We start from the raw sequence: 20,349 nt of genomic DNA on the forward strand, positions 1-20,349 counted from the left end.
TTATTACTCGTTACAGTAACTGTAAAAGGGAAGTGTCACAATTATTTATTGAAATACAAATATTTTTAAACACAAGGCATCACACATTAACTCATCACTCATCCTGATGTTCTGGAGTGTTACATTGTCTTCACTGATCAAACCAAGTAATGTTCAGTGGTTATGATGAACAAAAATGGGTTTAAATGCACCACATTATGTCATATTATTTAAGATTTCAGAGTAATCTACCTTTGGTTCAACTTCTAGAGCTGTTGACCGGAGACCTGACTCAAAACTTTAAAGTATTTCTGTTCTGAATATTTGACTTGCAAATGTAAAAAACATAATGTTTTAAAAAAATCTACAAGTTTTATTGATAGCTCTGTGCAGCAAACTTGGTGTAGATCACAATTTTCAGTTTATTCCACTTAATGAAAATCAGTACAGTCATTAGCCCTTTGCTGAAGGAGTTAACACAGTGATGGTCTTTCTTTGGGTTTGCTGATCAGGGACTGGGTACTTGCTTTTCTTTGCAACAGGGTGTGAAATCTGCAGCAGTATTTGGCCAGAGAGGATGGGCTGCACGTTTTCCTGTTAATGCTTTTTTTTTTAAGAAAAAAAAATGTCTGTGGTTTACAAATTATAGAAAAACCTGATGACTTCACAATATAAAACTTAACCCTTCAAAACAATCTGCATTCAGATGAAGATGCAAGCCCTCATTAAGGGTGTGACCTAATTAAAGCTGTTAGAGTGACTTTTTGTTCTGCAGTCTCTAGATGGCAGTGTTGTCGTTACAGCAATACCTTTGTTAAATTTCAGAGGTATGTCACATCATGTGCTGTTTCTTTGCTGCACTCCAGAAAAAATAAAGATTGTTTATAAAAAAGTCTGAGCAAAAGACCCACAGCAGGATTTCAAGACTGACCAATGGAAGTTCTGATTCAAAGGCTTTCCAGAAGATGGTGATTGTCATTCAGTCAAGTGAATCTGGGATAAGGTTGAGGCATTCCTTAGGCAAAGCACTCTGTTGTAAATATTGTGTTTTGAAGATGCTAAATAACATTATTATTATTATTATTATTATTATTATTATTATTATTATTATTATTAATAATAATAATAATAATAATAATAATAATAATAATAATAATAATAATAATAATAATAACACATGCTGGGTATTACAGGATACAGGACATAAAACTCAGGTTTGAATTTCTCCACTCAAACCTGTTTTCAAAGTACCATCTGGTGTTTTATGACTTGTAAGTTACTGTAGTCTCAGCAGTTTTATACATACAGAAATGACTGGCGCCCTCTGGTGGTAAGATTCAAGACAATTAAGATATAAAGATTTTTTTTTTTTTTTTATTGTAAACATAAAAAACAAATTGCTGTTCCTCTCACCTGACAGTATAGACAAAATATCATTAAAAGTGTAAGTATTAGAAAACACTTGAGTATAAAGACTTTTTTAAATTGTGAGTTGTTAAATGTGAAAATATAAGAAATGAGTATAGAAAAGAAACAAGAAAACAACCCATATACACAGTGCAGGTAGTTCAGTGTCATGACAGCTAAAACGTAAAATGTTCATGGACAGTAGTGCAAATCATTGTAAGGTGCAGTACATTGAAGACCAAATTTTTTTTTATTTTTGTTTAGCAAAAGCAGCTGAGGTAGAGTACTTGTATTTAGGGGGTATAAGGTATTACAGGGTATAGGGTATGGGTTAAGTCATAAATGCACAAGTAAATGGTAGATGGTCTTTTCTTTACTCTGATGGCAGAAATCTTTCACTTTACAAGCCCAATAATTATTTCTTAATGCAGGGACAATATCACTGGCATTTATCAAGGTTGGCCTCTAGTTCGTATCTGAATTAACAGAGTCCTGTGTCCAACAATAACATTTTGGCACAACCACATCATTTGAGTGTTTGTAGCTGGTAAAGGTCCATCTGTCTAAAGATCTCTAAATTCTGCCACTGGGCTTTAAATCACTTATAATCCACACATACTAACAGTTTAACTTAAAATAAAAGTTAATTCATTCCTTCTTATTTTATATTTTTTTGCATTAGCAGTACATATACGCCTACCTGTTCAGTTCCCTACAGCCACGCTGAGGTAGGCTGTGTTTTCTAGATAAAAACAGAAATTTATGACTGGGTTGCTTGAAACCTGTGACAAGCAGTGTTTTATTATCTCATGTTGCTCCGAACTTTGAGGGAAACAATGAAACATACACCATCACATTACACGTCTCTTTTTCTTCCCTTGTCTCCATTTGCATTTTGTACCTTTCCCTCCCCCTCATCAGGACTCAAAGAACTTTGTGTAGTAAAGCCGCTGAAAGAGGAACACTTTGCTTATCTGAAAGTTTGCCTATCAGCTCCAGCCTTCTGCAAAAGCCTGCTCTCAAATTTAAAGGCCAGCTAGATTTAAGTGTTCATCATTTAAGTTCTTGCTGTGAGCTATCACCGGCCTTTTAATGTTTGTGTCTGCTCTGGAGTGGAGATTGTGGCCTTTTATGAAGTAAATACTTGGTGCTCTCAAACAGATAGCATTTTTCTGTACTTGTATCAGAGACGTGTCAGTGTTTACTGAATGGTACATACATAAAAAACAGGAAGATGGAGGACAATTCCTGATAAAAGGGTTCATGTTCAAACTGATAAAAGTGCAGCAGGAAGCAATGTATGTCATCCAGAGAACAGAATTTCCTTGTAAGGCTGAGAGGTTTAGTCGAGTCATTTGCATGCCCCACCATTTCTCTAACCTGTTTACAGAAGTGGCAGAGGAGCTGAATAAGGACAGCTGCCAGTGTTGCTCCGTCTTTCCGTTGCTCTGGAGGAATTTCACCTCATTCAGACTGACCTCCTGCTGCTGAGGACGATGTGATACCAGTCACTGCATGGGTGAGAGTCTGTTTTTGTGGTGTGTCTGGTGTGTTTATGTTATTCTAAAGCTTTTAATGCTCTCCACAGCTTGTTCAATGGAGGGAATTGTGGCCAAGAGGGCCAATCTTGTGGCATCCAGGTTCGAATGGGGAAACATGGACTTATCTGGGTCTTCTCATGACCAAGATTCTCCAGGTATCAGAGCAAATAAAACAGATTTTAAGAAAACTGTGAAAAATTAAAGCATTATTTTGACCTGACAATGAGAGACTGACTTCTTATTTTTGATATCAGAAGTTTCGTGTTTTTCAGCCTTGTTATAATTTTTTACACCATGTCATCTTCAGGAAAGCCAAGTTTGGCGGATGTCAGGAAGTGGCTCTCCACTACTGTCACAAGGTGAGTGTCAGAACAGTGTCATGGCTCCTGTGCTAACAGACTTATTTTTCTTCTTTTTTTTAATCCAACCCTAACCTTACAGTGGTAGAGCTTACCATAAGTCAGCAATTAACCCCTCGATACCTGTTGCCGCTAATATGGGACATACCCTGTCAGGTCAAGCAGCAACCTCAGGTCTAAGAATATGAGACAATGCGGAAGTGCTAAAACCTGCTGTTTCTTGAGTGTCCACTTGAGACTGGCTCCGGAAGTACTGGAAGTCACATACACACTAAGCCAAAAAAAAGCATTTTCAAAGCAGAAATTAACCTATTTACAGCCTGGTTCAAAAAATGTCTCCTGTCTGAGTCGCTAATTTTACTATCGGTACCCACTGTACAGGGGGTGAATTTTTTTCTAACCCGGCAGTTCAGAGGATATTAAGATCCTGAGCTCGCCCAATCAGAGGCACAGTTCAGGGTCACATGACCGTCAGGTGCCCTATAGCTGTACATGAAGCCCTTGCCACTACCACTATGGACGCTATAGCCAATGTGCTTTATCTTCTGTTTCAGAAATAGACGGGTGACGTCAGCGAGACAAATTAACGCGTTATTAAAATAAACGCAGATTAATCTGGATTCCAAACCCACGGAGGGTTCAAAAACGCACCTACTTTTAAAAGCCTGCCATTTGCAAACCATCTGTCCTACTCAAAAGCTGTAAAAAAAAGTGGTGTTCTCGTCAGATTCTTAAATTTCCGACGGTCCCTGAATGTATCACATGTGACGTCAGCAACACGCTTTAAAGAGAGTGATTTTTGTGTGACTGCCGTCAACATCCCGTTAATTCACACGTCCTCTTTTGAAATTCTGCAGAAAATCAACCGTTTGCTCTAGCTCAATTCTGTAAAAAACAGATAATTCTAAACTCTTTACTGCTTTATACAAGCCCTGAATGATCAATGTATGTCCTGTATTTAAATCTAAAGAATTCTTGGAAAATTTCCCTCCATCTTCCTGGTGTCATGTTTCAGCTTGGGGCTGCTCTGCACCAATGAGCAACAGTTTGTGTGTTCAGAGCATGTAAAACTGAAAATACTTCACTCTTCTTTGATCCAAGACTTGAATAAAGTGTTCCTCACAGTTTTTAGCCTTTAGCCCTGGTTCTCCTGACCTCACAAGTATCGAAGATCATATTGCAGTGAAATATGAGTCCACAGTGAGTAAAAATGTGACAGAAGCAAAAACCTTCCTAAAATTCAAATCAGCTTTTCTAAGGTGCAGGAATGTGTAGATTTTGTAAAGATAGAATCACAACACTTTTTTCATGTGTTCCTTATGCCTCATGGTACCTAAAAATGTCTTGTATATATTGTATTTTTAAAAACTCTTTTAATGTAATTTTAATGTAATTTTAATGACCTAGAATCCAAAATCTTTGTTTTGGGACCTTAAGCAGATATGAGATTAAAATGTGATTAATTAGATTAATTAATTACAAATCCTGTAATAAATTAGATAAATTTTTTTAATCGCCTGACAGCACTAAATTATATAAGTTTTATCAATATTGTGTATGAAACTCAAATTTCCAATCTCCACTTAATCTAACATCTGTCAGAATGCAAAAAAAAGTAAAACCAATCTATTTTTATAATTGTTACTTCAGACAGTAAGGGGTTAAAGAAATAACTGTAAACACTCCAAAGCAAGATGATATGATGAAATGAAAACACTGAGGTGCTTGTGCACAAGAAGGAATAACAGTTGTGGAAAATATTACTGTTTGGTGTTTTAAGTCATTCACATGGTGGTATTCCAATGCTGAAAAGGGTATAAATAACTTTCAGAAGAGGCTCTGAGAGATTGTTTGCCCCCTTTCTGATATAGAACAGACATATGAAAGTTTGAGAGTGTGTGTATGTGTGTGTCCTCTGTCCCTCCTTCTAATAAGATATGTTCTGTGTTTGCAGGGAAGATGCAAAGCATGAGCCTCTGTGGAAAGGTCCAGGTATGACCGATGGAAATCTCTCTCCTTCTGTTTTAACTCTTCAGAAGTGTTTGTTGCCTGTCTCCTGTCGACTTTACGCTGTCCTCCTGTGATTATTTGGTTCATTGTGGTGAGTGTGACGATTCTGAAAACTTTTTAGAGGAGCTGTAGCTGAAGAAGGTAAAATGAGAAAGTCATATTATTACTGTCTGAGAAGTTAGTGTGCTGATGTGGATTTCACAATACCTGCTCAGGCCACATGTATTGTGCCACACAGATTGTTTGTGAGTAGAGGAATATGCAGACGTATTGTAGTTGCTATGTGTTGAAATACGCAGTTTCAAAACACTGTGGTTGATATTAATGGTCCTACAGCTGTTTGATATTACTTCATTTCATTGAACCCTTTTCTCTTTATTTTGTCATCCCCTCACCTATTTTTTGTTCAGCTATTTATGTCTTTACCTTTTTTTAATGAATAATTCACTGTAATATATCCAAACAGAGTGAAATCAAAGGCCACACTTTATGAATTTACGCACGTTGCAGTTGGGGGTTTGTATTATCTAACCTGCCTCCTCATAAACCCCGCCCTGAGGTCAGCCCATTCAAACTGTATGCAAATGTTGGTTAAGAAAACCATGGGAACAGCAAATTGCTCTTTATCCCTCTATCCACTCTGCCCTCTTGCCTCTTAATAGAGTCGCCCTGCTTAGCTTTTTTTTTTTTAAGACCGTCTCCATCTAGACTACTAATTCAAAAAATCAAGCTAAAGACTTCACAGGGAAAATGTTGTGTTTTACAGTAACTTATTATGGCAGTTGTGTGGAATAGCAACGGCAAGCCCCTTGCTTGTGACGCAAGCAGGATACAAGCAAAACAGTCTGAGGACATAGCCAGAGAAAGACTTTAGGAGGAGGCATTCTTTCAGCCACACATCTAGGCTACATCCTAATCCAGCTGTGGTTATCTGGTCTTACCATCTATCTGCCCTTTTAAAGGCCCTGTGAGGAGTTTATAGGTGATCCTGAAACAGTTTCACTTTTACATATTTGCCTGTTTATTATCCATAATTTTAAGAGGCTGTGAGGAGTTTGAAAGTGATCTTGAAAAAGTCTTTCTTCTAGACATATTCCTGATCATGAGCCACACTTTAAAATGAGATTATCAGCACAAATATTACAGGCTACGGGTTATTATAAATAGCAACTTCTTAGCTTCCAGTTCAGGTTGTCCAGGACCGGATTGGTTTACGGCACTTCTAGGTCTCTATGACAACACCACACCAGCTGACGAAGTTAAGCAGTGAGAAGAGATGAAACACAGAGACATGTATTTTTCTCTGCTGGAAACTATTTCTGTGTTAATTTTGTAGTGATGATGGACACAGGAGCCTAACTGTCAGAAAGTAAAAGGGCAGAAGAGCTAAATGGAAGAGTGATACAGCCCGAGCTAAAGGCTAATTAGCCTTTAGCTAACCCACAGTCAGCAGTTCTTCTGCAGTGGTCTGTTAAAACTTGAGAGTCTATCAATAAAATGAAGAGTTAGGTTACGTTAGCTCTACCCTAACCCTAACCCCAAACACAGCTAACCCTAACCCTAACCCTAACCCCGACAACAGTTAACCCTAACTCTAACCCTGAACACAGCTAACCCTAACCCTAACCCCGACAACAGTTAACCCTAACCCTAACCCTAACCCTAACCCCAAACACAGTTAACCCTAACTCTAACCCTAACCCCAAACACAGTTAACCCTAACCCTAACCCTGAACACAGCTAACCCTAACCCTGACCCTGAACACAGCTAACCCTAACCCTGACCCTAACCCTTACCCTAAACACAGCTAACCCTTACCCTAACCCTTACCCTAAACACAGCTAACCCTAATCCTAAACACAGCAAAACCTTATTCTTACTCTAAACACAGCGAACCCTAACCCTGCTTTTAGGATTTTCTATTATTTTGGATCTGTAGGCTTTTGGATTACACATTGATAGTTGCTACAACCCTAACCCTAAACACAGCTAACCATTAACACAGCAAAACCTGACCCTAAAAAGAAACACAGTGAAACCAAACCCTTACCCTAAACACAGCTGACCCTAACCCTTCTTCCAGGGTTTACTTACGTTTCATGGACATGTCCTTGAGCACTGGGCTATAAGTAAAGCTCGGTTTATTCTTGACAGTACCCCAAGGTCCATGCAGCTTTGTGCACACCTCTGAAAATTTTTAACTCCCTTATTGTCAGACACTGACCTTCAGTGCTGAACACACAAGGTTTTATTACCTCCACATACAGTCCCATGCTACTTAGACACACGTTTAGTGTCATCATAGTATTAAATCATTTCCATGATCCTGTGTCCTGGATCCTTTACAGGGTCTTTCAGGAGCACCAGCTGTGACGATGACCTGGCCCTCGGAGTAGAAGGTAAACAGCCTCCTCGCCTGGACATTTACGGTGCCGTTCTGTGTGGGGAATCTTTACAAGCACACTCTGGAAAATAGACTCTACGATTTGGGAACACAGGCCAATGATTTATCTATCAGTTCACGTCTCAGAAAATAAACAGGGAGTGAGAGACGGACCATGTTCAGCATCTCTTGCATATTTAAACGGAGATAGGTGGAAAATATCTGCAGGTTCAGCAACCTTTGGGATATTCATTCTTCACAAGGCTGAAGGCTTTTAATGCTCACCATATAACTCAGTTTGTTTCATGTAAACATGAGCATGATACAGCCTGTGATGTCACCACAGATCTGTAGTCCACAAAGGTATCCAGCAGACATGTTTTAGATTCATAAGGCATTTTTAGGAGGGGATCCTGCAGGGAGTCACCTTTTGTTTACTCCTTATTACAGACCTCTTTCCATGTTTAAAAAGCCTCAAGGATGGCATTTAAGAAAGAGACAGACAACAGTGTATGAGAGGGAGGTAGAAGAAACTATCATAACCCAAACACCGTCTGCAGGGAAAAGAAAAGAGGGGGGGTGAGAGTCAGAGACAGGCAGAAACACTTTCCTAATATAGCTTGAGAAGCTCTGACACCAGACCTGGACAGGATGTACTAACTTCTGTTTTCTTTTATTTTTTTCCTGCATTCTTTCTTTCCTGATGTTGCCCTCTCTTTTTTTTACATCCACTGTTTGCTCCCTAGAAGAGATAACATGACTTTTCCCTCCTACAGCGTCTCTATATGAAAACCAGGGATTGCGGACGGTGCAGGACTTTCTGCGGTAAGGGAACATCCTGACTCTTAGCTCCTGTCAGAGGTAGTGTCACACACACATCCACATGTGCAGAGTGTGGTTTGTCTTTTCAAACTGCAAATGTCAAGAATACATAAGGAATTTTTTTAAAAAAAGTTTGTTACTGCAGTGGGAAAATGTTTGTTTGTACTGACTCGAGTATCAGGATGTAAAATGAATCTGCCTTCAGCTTCCAAAGCTTAAGTCGGTTCAGTGTGAACGTGATCAGCCTTCCATGAAAATACTTTGAAATACTTTACTTTCATGTCAGAATTTATTTAAGTTCTGGTTTATTTTCTAAACCATTCATTAAGTATTTTTTTATGGCTGTATTCATTTAAGTTCTATCAAATCCTAAATTTAGCAAATATTCCGGGATTTTTTTTCTCTCAAAGCAGTTTATTTCATAGACCCTGAAACTCCTCTAGCCTCCTCTAGTTAATCTCTGGCTTCACACAAAAAAGAAGAAACACTGTCATTGTACATTTTGGACAGCTCCATGTGTGGTCGTTGTCTCGTTTAGAGTTTAAGACTAAAAACTGTCACACAGAGATGATCATAAATCTGAGTAACATCAAAACAGAGAGCTGTTCCTGTCAGTCGTCAGTCGCCTGCTCCTCAAAGGGAAAATGAGCTACCTGAGTACCTCTTTGCATGTTGTGTTGTTAGGCTCTGTGTGTGTAAGTGTGTGCGTATGTTCGTGTGTGGGTTGTTATTATATAATTTGTGCTTGAAGCAGACAATGAGCTGTCATTAACACATTCTTGATAACCTGGTTATAAAACACACCGTACCGTTACTTTCACTTCTGTTCTCTTGGACGTAAAAAAAAAAAAAAAGGGATCTGTGATTGATCTTTACGTCTGACACGTCTGCTGTGTCTCTGTGACCATCAGTCAAACTATGATAATAGTTTCTGAACCTTACAACATATTACAGCTCATATTTACCTGGCAAATAAGCCTCTCCTCCTCTACCTGCACAGTTTGCTGCACAATTTGCATAAAAAACAAAAGGATCAAGGGAGAGTTATTTCAACACTTGACAACTGTACAGAAAATATAAATCAGCAGAGAACAGGGCAGGAGAGGACAGCAGGTTAGGAATGATTTTCTTAAACAAGGTCCTGGAGCAAAATGTGAGTAAACACCTTTAATATGTTTATCATTTTTGTTCTTCAGAGGTACTTAAATTCATAATTAACAGTTTTTATCTCAGAGCTAATCAATAAAAGTTATTACTACGTGCGCATGCAGCAAAATAAACCCAAACTGGCTTCATATGGTCCCTTTATGTCAGCTAAAGGTGAACAGACTGAGTTATGAATCTAATAACAGATTATCAGATAATCCACAATTCTACAAGTCTACATGTTAACTTGAAGAGGAACTTTGTTATTGTGCAGTCTGAAATCATGGAATATAAACTGTCTGTGTTGTTCAGGTGGACCAGGTCAAGTCCAACTGTCTGTGGGTGGGACAGTTTCAACTCAGGAAGTTCAGAAGATCGCTCTGGACCACTGAGGTTAGACCCCCCCCCCTTCTCACTCTATCACTGTCTGTTCATATGTACTTGAACAAAACTACTGCAGATAGAGCTGTTGATGAGTAACTACTGTACTCTTTGATGGTTCTGTTGTTGGCAGCGTGATGGACATCCTAAACCTGTGGAATGACGACCCAGAAGAGCTTCTTCTGGACCTTGGCTTTGGCTGTGATGAGCCTGACCTCTCTGGACGAATCCCGGCTCGGTTCATTAACTACCCATCCCAGGCACAAGGAATAAACCTCCAGGTCTTTTTGGAGGCACAGAAGAGTCGGCTAGACTTGGAGAATCCAGATGTTAGCAGTAAGTCTGACTGGGATTTTATCATTGTGAGATAGGGCTGTTTTCATCATATGTGCATATAACTCAAAGATAAATGGTCGGATTGCTTTGCAAAACAATACAAGACAAGGTCACCATAATTTCTGACTGATGTAAAAGTATGATCCAGATCCTGGCGATATTCTGGATACTAAGATCTGGGATATGAAATATGTACTGGGTCATCATAATTTTAAACACTGTCAGGTAACAAATTATCGAACAAACCTGCAACTAACACCTAATAGTAGCAGACAATCTGCTGAAAGGGAGTATGACATTAAAGTGGGACTGAAGTGTTGGTGACAATCACAAAATGCTTGGTCGAGGTCTGCATTCTCTGAGTGCTTTTCTAGTTTGTTCATGAATTCTTGAACTGTAAATTAATTTTTCTCTGTTCCACTGTTTTTCTCAGGTCGGTTTAGACAGGTTGAGGTTCTGCAGCAGGTGACCACAGCGTTCTCCTCTTTGGTTCGGTCCCCCTCCCTTAACGGAGCACCCCAAGAAGACCTTCCTCCTGAGGCCCGGGACAGAAGAAGGCGCATGGGAATGCTGTTCAGACGAGCGTCACAAAAAACAATCCATAATTTCCGAAAACAAATCACCCTTGAGCCAACCACTGCACATCAGTCCCATCCTCCTCCAACCAGCCGCGGTGACAACAGAATCCCTTTTAAAAAAGTGAAAACTGGACTGCTGGAGACCAAGGCTCTTGGTCCTCTGGCAGAGGAGCAAGCTGCTGGTTCAGATGCTGAATCCCAGCCTCAAATGGAGCCTTTGACAACTCAAGATGGAGAACTCAGGTCCTGCCCCCCGAGAGATAGTCGCTCCCTGAAAATGAACGCTTTTTACCAGAGGAGGAAGAGCCCGGCCCAGGCCAGGGAGTCCTTTGAAATGGAAGAGGCAAGTTTGACCTGATCTGTACATGTTTACCAAAGACAGCATTGAAGAAGACACACGTCTCTCATAATATCATCTCACTTCATATCAAATTACAGATCCATAGTTTCGATGAGGGCAGTTTAACGGGGAGCTTCATGGGAGGAGCAGAAAACTTAGGTGGGTCATAAACCGTCAAGTTACAGTTTTCACATCTCTGTTCTTTCTCTGTCTCTCTCTCTCTGTTCTCTCATCTTTAATCACCTGTAAGTTAAAATGAAGATTTCAATGAGGAAACTTTATTTTCTGTTAATGTAATCACCCAAGCATTTTTAAAGCTCTGAGTGTTAGTTTTAGATCTGCAGTTTGTGAACCATAAACAACTCAATTCATTTGAATACTGTTGGAACATGTGGGAAAATGTACCATCATGCAAAGTCAACAGAGGCTTCATCATTTTCATTTTAACATCTCTGTTTATCATAATGGATATTAGGGTTTCCAGGAGCATCATCAGGAGCTCTGCACCAAAATAAACAAACTCAATCAGAACATTGTTGGTTTTAGGATCCCTTTAGTATGGTGGCCCTGAAGGGCAATATGGATAAATGTTTCAAAAGCGCAAAAATCAATGTCAGATGCACTAATACATTTCACAAAACACAAAATATTTCAAAAATGACAAATACATTTCACACAACATAAATACATTTCAAAGAATAAAAACATATTTCAAAAAACATAAATACATTTCACAGAATGCAAACAAAAATCACGGATCACAAAATATTTTTCACTGATCACAAAATTAATTTCACCAATCAAAAATTTAATTTCATTGATCACAAATTAAATTTTACCGATCACAAATTAAATTTTACCGATCATAAAGTCAATCTCACTGATTACAAATTAAATTTCACTGAACACAGAATAATGTATTTGTTTTTTCCTCATTGCATTATCAAATTAAGCTTCTTTTCCATCCTGGTATCCAGGCTGGTATCCAATGTAAACAGGAAATGATAAATGACTGATGGGATTGACATGCTTTGATTAAGCCAATCAGAGACAAGTAGCATGGTCCTACCCTTTCTGGTTTGATGAAATTTATTTTGTGATCAGTGAAATTTAATTTGTAATTGGTGAGATTTATTTAGTGATTGGTGACATTTTTAGTGATCGGTGAAATTTATTTTGTGATCAGCAGATTTTTCTGTGATCGTTAAAATGTGTTTTGTGATGGGTTGCTTTTAATTTTTGATCTGTGATTTTTATTTGCATTCTCTGAAATATATTTATTATTTTTTTTAAATAAATTTGTGGTTTTTGAAATGTGTTAGTGCTCGTGAAATTTATTTTGTGCTTTTGAAATATTTATTCCCATTGCCCTTTGGGGCCACCATACTTCAAAGACTGTGAGACGATTTAAATGTCCCAATATTTACACGTGGAGAGTAGTTTCTCTCTGTCCCTCCGTAGACCTGGAGTTTCTGTGTTTTGGCTTTGCAGTAGTCACTGGTACACTCTCAAGTCAACAAAAGGAAGATCAAATTCTGTCCTGCTGCTTTGTGTCAAATATTGCAATTTCTAACTGTGTTTATTTTTCTCTATGTGAGCAGTGAGATGTATGGTTCGTACGAGCAGCTGTCAGTCAGACAGCAGTGGTTTCCTGGAGGAGCCATTCATCCCCCCTCCATCTCAGCAGGAGTCACCAGCACCTGATCTCATCAAGGTTCACACCATTGCATACACACTTCTCTCCCCTGACTTAACACATTTTCAGTGTTAAATAACTGTACTTAAAGAGCGTCATGTGTCTGCCTGTTTGACTGTCCTTCTGATCACTTTGGTTGCAGGCTCTGTCGTGTCTATTTGGAGGCAGCACTGAGAGCCACTGCAATGAGAGACCAAGCTCCCCTTCTGCTTCTTCCACCAAGACCCACCAACCTTCAGCCCTGACACCTACTAGTGTTGACAGTCCCTCTGAATCCTCAACATATCCTCCACAAGACCAACCATCAGTCTGTGGCCCTTTTCTTTCTCCTGCCTCATCCTGTCTCTCAGATCTGAAAATGGCAGGGGCTGAGACACCAACAGATCAGGATCAGTCACCACCAGAACACGAACACCTTTCCCCTTGTTCTTCCTCCTCTGAGTTACTGAACACTAATGATCAATCTCAAACAAACCTCCTTCCTGCTGCTGTCACATCTATCTCTTCTAGATCTTCCCTCATAGAAGCTGACTCAGTGATTGGAGGGTCAGAGGAGGATAAAACTGAGAACATAGATCGTCAGTCCCCTATTCTCCCTACCTCCTCTTGTGACTGTGATCCCTCAGCATGCTCTACCTCATCCACCCCATCTGCCAACCCAAATGTTACATTTTCTTCCACAATTTCCTCCTTCAAGAGTCCAGGAGACAGTCAGCTTCCCTCTTTTTTGCCTTCTTCTGCTCCGTCTGATTTTCAGTGTGCATCACCTGAAGCATCTTTCTCACAGAGTCCAGAAAACAATCAAAAAGATCCACCTGTCCAGTTCTCAAGGGGAGACGGACTCTCTGATCCACCTACATGCTCACAAACAGAAGAAGCAGCTCCTTCTCTCGTCTTTGAGTTGGAGCAGGACAGACCTTTAGTTTCTTCTACTGTGGTTCAGGATTCTCCGAGGATTGGGGAGTTTACCCCAGATCAAGGCCCGTCTCCTGACCCGTCCATTTCAGTTTCTGAGTCTAGTCCGTCATTGGAGTTGTACAGTGTGGACTACCCCACAGGTCCAACTGCTGGAGAGGTCTTAAATGTGACAGAGCGGTCTATCTCCCAATGGGACAGACCATACTCTACTGATGATAACACGGACATTCATGACTTTTCTATCCAAGAAGCTTTTCTTCCTAGGATGGATCACTTTTCCTTGGACCTGGAAGGTTATCTTGAGAGGAATGGAAAGAGGGAAGTTTATAGACATCCTGACCCCTTCCAGACTTCAGAGGCTGTTGTCTACTTCCCAGATATAGAGGGTTCAGTGAGCAACCAAAGAGAAATGGACCCACACGTCCCCACCTGTTGTTTCCCTTGTGAATTTTCAACTGAAGCAGAAGCAGAGGGTTTGAGAGAAGTCTGTCAAATGGATACTGAAGAGACAGGAAGTGAACCATGGAGAGTGCCCTCAGTTTTACATGAGGAAGTTCCAGGAGCACAGAGCGGAAATATTACCGAACGTAAAGGATTGTTTGAGATACAGAGTTTAGATGTGGTGTTTCAGACCTCAGTGGACGGCTCAGAAGGTGGAAGCGGAGATGTGGATTCGTTTCTTGAACAGCTTGATACCGAAAGGCAAGTTTACTGGGCAGAACCCATTAATGTTTCCAGTCAGAGCTCTGTGCTCGAAGAATCAAGTAGCGTTGAAGCCTCAGATGGTGAGCCTCTGTCGTCTAAAGGAGCGATTGTTTCGGATTCAGTATCATTGATGGGTAGAGGTGACTCTGACCCAGCGACTTCACATCGAAAGCCATTAAGCCGCTCTGTTTCTGTTCAGATGTCCTCATCCCCATCTTCTCACATCATCCACAGGAAGGACGTCCCCTTCGTGGCTGATTTGAAACGCAGCCCTTTACCCGCTGACCTTCCTTTGGACACCTCGTCCCCTTTCCGAGCTGTTCAGTCATGGACAGAATGGCAGATGAGAAAAAACAATTTCTCAAAGATGTTATCACACGGGGCTCTTGATGCTATCCGAAACCAAACAGCTGTGTCCACTGATTTCTCAGAAATTATACAAAGGCCCACACTGATCTACTCTTCATCCCCGTCTCTTCCTCTGTTATCGAGAGACTGGAATTCATACGACTATCTCCCAAAAAGAGATGACAGTTCTGCATCAGTCTCCATAGATAAAGGTTTGTGGTCTGATGAAGAGGAAGAGGTGGAGAGGGGTGGAGATGAAGATGAGAAGAACCTTTGGCAGGGCAAACAGACAGACAACATCCCGAGCTGCTGCTGCTCCTGCAATCATCAGAGTTCAGGCTGTTACACCAAGCAGCACACTGTGGAAAACATACCTGTGAGTAATACCACACTCTTTCTTCAGAGTCAGTTAATCAGTTATCAGTCTGGATTTGAGAAGTGCCAACATCTTATCATGAAAGAGCAGTTTCTTCTTCTTCTTCTTCTTCTTCTTCTTCTGCTTCTTCTTCTTCTTCTTCCTCAAAGAAACTCAATGTGTTTGGTCAAAGTGATGGACCTTTCACTTCTCTTTATTGATCATTTGGCTGAGAGAGATTGGTGCTTTAGCTCCTCATCCACTACTTTAAGTTTAATTTCATTTAGAAGAAGTTAATGGTTTAAAAAACCATGTTTCAAATGAACAATGTCCAAGTTTCAACCAGTATTGTCAGGACGTTTCTTTTTCTTTTGGCCCCCAAATGAACTGCATGGATACAAAAAAAAAACAAGAAGAGAATGAGAGTTCCTACATATATTTGTACTAAAAGATATTTAAAAAAGTAAAACTTAAAAAATTGAGGATCATACTCATCTAGCACAGGAACTTCTTGTCTTTGATGGCCACAGGAAGGGTGAGCATGGGGGCCTTTCAATCTAGCTTCTCAATGCTGGATAAGATTCCACATACCGTACCTTAAAAGACACAGTTTGAGAGCAGGATTTCAGGGTTTTTAAAGTAAAATTTTGTCCCATTCTAACCTGAGTTAAAATCTTATTTCTCCAGCATCAATGTGTGGTCTTTGTCATTTTCTTTGTTGAGGCATTGAATGTTCTGTATAATGATCGACAGTGATGGTGGGTGCCTCCCCTGATGTGAGAGTCCTGTTGCTATTTTAAGCAGTCCGTATGCATGCATGTGCGCGCGCGCGTGTGTGTGTGTGTGTGTGTGTGTGTGTGTGTGTGTGTGTGTGTGTGTGTGTGGGTCTGCCTTTCACTGAGTCACTGATTATTTGTTAAGACAGTTTGGTTACCATAGTTCTTGATATGTTAGCCTTTGAAAGCCAGAACCCTATTTACATAATAATACCTAATTTGCATGTTAAGCTTGTGAAGCACTTTCTTTATTTTCAGCTGCTTCTGTTCTTTATTACTCTTTAATTATGGTGAATTACATTAGAAATGAGATAAAAGGCTGATTTTACCTCTGTTATTGTTGGCCCCTCCTCAGTTGTATTGACAATGATATTAAACATGGATTTTTATTTTCTATTTATTTATTTGTTTATTTATTTATTTTTTAATTTTCATAGGCAGCCTAGGATTGTTACTTTCTTCAACGTACACATTATAACTTGCACTTAGGTTCTTTAAAATTGTTAAGCTGTTGTTGAAAGTGCATTGTTGCTTATGGATGTTAAGAAAACTGGTCTAAGGAGGATCATGCAAATAACAAAAGAACTATATATATATATATATATATATATATATATATATATATATATATATATATATATATATATATATATATATATAGTTTAGGTTCAGGCCTTGACTTTGTTTTGTAATTCTGTTTTCCAGAGTTTTTGTGACCAAGTTTAAAAAGTATTTTATTTTTTATGTTTTTATGATTTGCTATTGTTTTGATACGTACATAAACAGCAACTTTTTTTTTAAATCTTTCTTTTGCAGTACTCATTGGATGAGTTGGAGGAGATGATGCTGTGTCTGCAGCAGTTTTGTTCTGTGCTTTGCAACATGGAGGAGCAGCTCTCTGAAGACCAGGCTGCAGTGTACAGCTCTCTGTCTGAACAGGACAGGTACACAGTTAAAATGATACATGTACTCTCTGACACACACAGAAGGTTTGGTTTCAGTGTGTGGGGATGTCTGACCCTGAAAAGTAAAATTTAAACCGTTGTCACAGATGATGGAGCTGTAGTACAGTACATTACCCCAGAAAATTTGACGCATTTCAGTGTTAAAACCTGACTCCACTCTTTGGTTTGAACTTAGTTTCCTTTAAACTCTGCAAGTTCGGGGGTAATCAGCTGACCTGTGTGTACATGTGTGTGTTGTGTAGGGAGAGGGTTCGAGACATTGAGGAGCTGAGGCGAGCCGTGAAAAAAGAGGCTGCAGAGCTGGAGATGCAGCTGAATGAGCTGGCCCATCACTACGACGACAGTTTAAAGCTGGTAACTCATCACTCACCAACACTTAACACTGAACACTCACTCCTAGGAGATTTGAAGTATGTATGAACAGAAAGGCTGGATGCCATCATGTGTAATTTGCTGATCTTATCCATGTTTTTTATGGAATCTATGAAATATGACCAAAATTTGAGAGTAAGCTTAATGATTTGGTTTGGTTTGATTTCAATAGCCAGTAAAAACTCAAATATTAATTCAAAAACATAACAAAGAGAAATTATAAGAGAAGCGGATGAACACATGCTGTGTAAAAGACACGTACCTTCAAGGTTTTTTTTAATCATGATGTGTTTTTTTTTATTCCTGTGATTCTGAATAGAAGATGCACCGACTGTTAGACGAGCAGTCTTTCCTCTGCACTCAGCTCAGAGTGTCTCTTCCTGGAAAGGTGCAGACATCACTGTGTCCCACCTCCAACAGGACAGTAGCCACTCAGTGCAGTCTGCTGCCCTGGATGCAGAGTGACCAGGTCCCCTACTGGACTGTGGACTCTCTCAGACAGTCACCTCCTGGATCAGACAGCATCACTGAGGGTCTGGGCTGTTCTCATACGAAGGCTGATAAGGTGGACTTCCTGAGCTTCCTACAGCGGGTAAGAACATCCCAAAAGAAAATAAATGAATAAATAAGAAATCATTTACTGCTGCCGGCCACAAGTTACACCCAAACTATCTGGAGATATCAAACAGTAGAATATACTTTATGTATCAGAATATTATTCGAGAGTCTGATGGTGACTGGAGGGGTGAAGTTTTGATTTGGTGTTATAACAGAAAATGATAAAATGTCTTCACCCCTTTCTGCCTGAATTAGTTTACAATCATATTAGAATATAATTTTTTATCATTATTATTATTATTATTCGTATCTTACAGACGCTAAATTGAGGGGAGATTGTTGATTTGAATCTAGCACATACAATAGTTATATTTAAGTTGCATGATGTATATAGATACAATAAGCTCACCCTCTGACCAAATATCGGGACATGGTGCATTTGTCACAATTCTTGGTATGTGTAGAACATGAATAGATAGGCATTAGTGGGATACAAACGTCATCTCACCTACATCAAGACCTGAAAGGGCATGTCGCAAATTTTGCGACAACAGGCATCATCAAGGGGTTAATTGTCATTCTGAAATGTACAATAGAATTAGGCGCAATCAAAGTGCATAGTTAAGACATAATAAAAAGGTCATATAAACTAAAAGTAAGGAATTTGTTTTTTTTGTACATTATTTATTCATCTATTATGGGGTATACCTGGATGCATCCATCCACTATAATGATGCCAATGCATTTCTTAAAGCTATGGTCTACGATCTGAAACCCAGTTTGGCTGATGAGACACATTTGAAAAACACAGCCTCACTCACCCCTCCCCTCCGTGTTTTAAGATCCTGCCCCCAGCTCGTGTTGCCTTTCTTCGCCTCCTAACAACACGCCCCCTCCGACAGAGCAAAAAGCTGGCCGGCAGAAAATGTAACAAACAAGACAGTCATCCTCCTTGTAACACACAGTGGTAGCTTTTTCAATCAGAGTGGCGCGATCCAAACCATGAATTAGCGGGGCAAAGTAGATCTGGCGTTGCCACTGCCAGCTGATCAGAGCAGAGTCGACTGTTGGCGAGGCTTTACCTTTCACGGCGTGTCTTCACCAGCTCAGTTTACAATGCTAAAGATGCGTGGCTAACTTATGCTAAAATCTATTGACAGAGCCAACCCGTTCAGTCATTAGCCAGTATAGGCACAGACTAACCAGACTTATTCAGCCACTGTGGTAAACAAAGTCATTACCTGTTCAACAGAAACTCAGCTGTCTCTGCGTCAGTCTTCAGTCCCAAATCCCTCTGCAGCTTTTTCCACCGGTCGTACATTTCTCCAACATTCAGTCTCTGTTGGCACCTGTTTGCCCTTAATTCTTCCTTTCCTCAGCCTTTTCCTTGAAACTTTTTCGTTTGCTTCCCTTCCCTGTGGAGGGTAACAGTAACAGCTTCCTGGTTTCGATCTTCTCCGGCTCCATGACGCTTCGGTAGCTGAGCAGCTAGCTGACGTGAGAGGGGTAGTGGGGAAGGACAAGGTGGGACCATGGGCATGACGGTGCGAAGCGAGGGAGACAGGGGATTGGATGGACTCACAGACCAATCCGAACCGCGCATGCCATGCGTGGTTTGGATTGGTCAACTAGTATGCAGCTTTGCAGCGGATATACTGAATGGATTTTTTTTTGTTCTTTTTAGTCTTTATATTGTGTAGATTGGACCATAGGACCATTACAGCCCTATAAACTGTGTTAGTAAGATGTACAAAGCTTCCAAATCGTAGACCATAGCTTTAATGTGTCTGCAGACAAATACACTTTATTTAAGTTTGTCTATGTGCAGTTTATATGGATCCAATTAGCCATGTCACTGTACAGTGAATTATACAGATGACTGTTTTACATCTAGTATTTTGTACGATTAACTACAGTATGACTTCTGTGCACTGTGCTGTCTGTTAAATACTGTCTTTATGTTTTGCTTTCCAGTTAAAAGAGTCGTTACGACACTCTGTGAACACAGACTCGTTAGAATAAAAGGTGAGTTTTATTCATTCCTCATTTCAATCTTTGATAAGTCTAATTCAAGTAAAAACTTGATGTCTTGTCTTTTAGGTGTCAGCAGGAACACAAAGGACTGCATGTTGCAGATTTTCTGAAGCCTTTCTCTTTCTTCGGGACATGCTTTGTCTTTTCACAGTTATTGTTGTAGTTTTCACCGCCTCAGATACTTCTAAATGTTTACATTTGACTTGAAAGAGAAGCTTTTTGATGGTGCTCATATATCGCTAAGCTACAGCTCAAGATGCACATTGTGAATCATACAGCTTAGAATAATCTGCTATAAATAGCTAAGGCTGACCCACAGTCATATTTTATATATACACA

General features: G+C 39.8%; 1 protein-coding gene across 1 annotated transcript; it reads left to right on the top strand.

The window, feature by feature from the left end:
* The first annotated feature begins 2,792 nt into the window (after nucleotides 1-2,792).
* Nucleotides 2,793-20,282, top strand: itprid1 (ITPR interacting domain containing 1). The gene is made up of 17 exons (XM_074693663.1): nucleotides 2,793-2,905; nucleotides 2,975-3,082; nucleotides 3,235-3,286; nucleotides 5,241-5,278; nucleotides 7,646-7,696; nucleotides 8,457-8,505; nucleotides 9,961-10,041; nucleotides 10,163-10,365; nucleotides 10,799-11,286; nucleotides 11,382-11,442; nucleotides 12,885-12,997; nucleotides 13,122-15,326; nucleotides 16,898-17,025; nucleotides 17,289-17,400; nucleotides 17,738-18,010; nucleotides 19,951-20,001; nucleotides 20,077-20,282. Exons 1-16 carry the CDS (start codon nucleotides 2,902-2,904, stop codon nucleotides 19,996-19,998), a joined length of 4,014 nt encoding a protein of 1,337 aa, XP_074549764.1. The 5' UTR covers nucleotides 2,793-2,901; the 3' UTR covers nucleotides 19,999-20,001; nucleotides 20,077-20,282.
* Nucleotides 20,283-20,349: the final 67 nt, after the last annotated feature.

This window comes from Halichoeres trimaculatus, unplaced genomic scaffold (assembly GCF_033239565.1).
Source record: "Halichoeres trimaculatus isolate MK-OKI-2021-1 unplaced genomic scaffold, fHalTri1.1 fHalTri1_scaffold_18, whole genome shotgun sequence".
Classification (NCBI taxonomy): domain Eukaryota; kingdom Metazoa; phylum Chordata; class Actinopteri; order Labriformes; family Labridae; genus Halichoeres; species Halichoeres trimaculatus.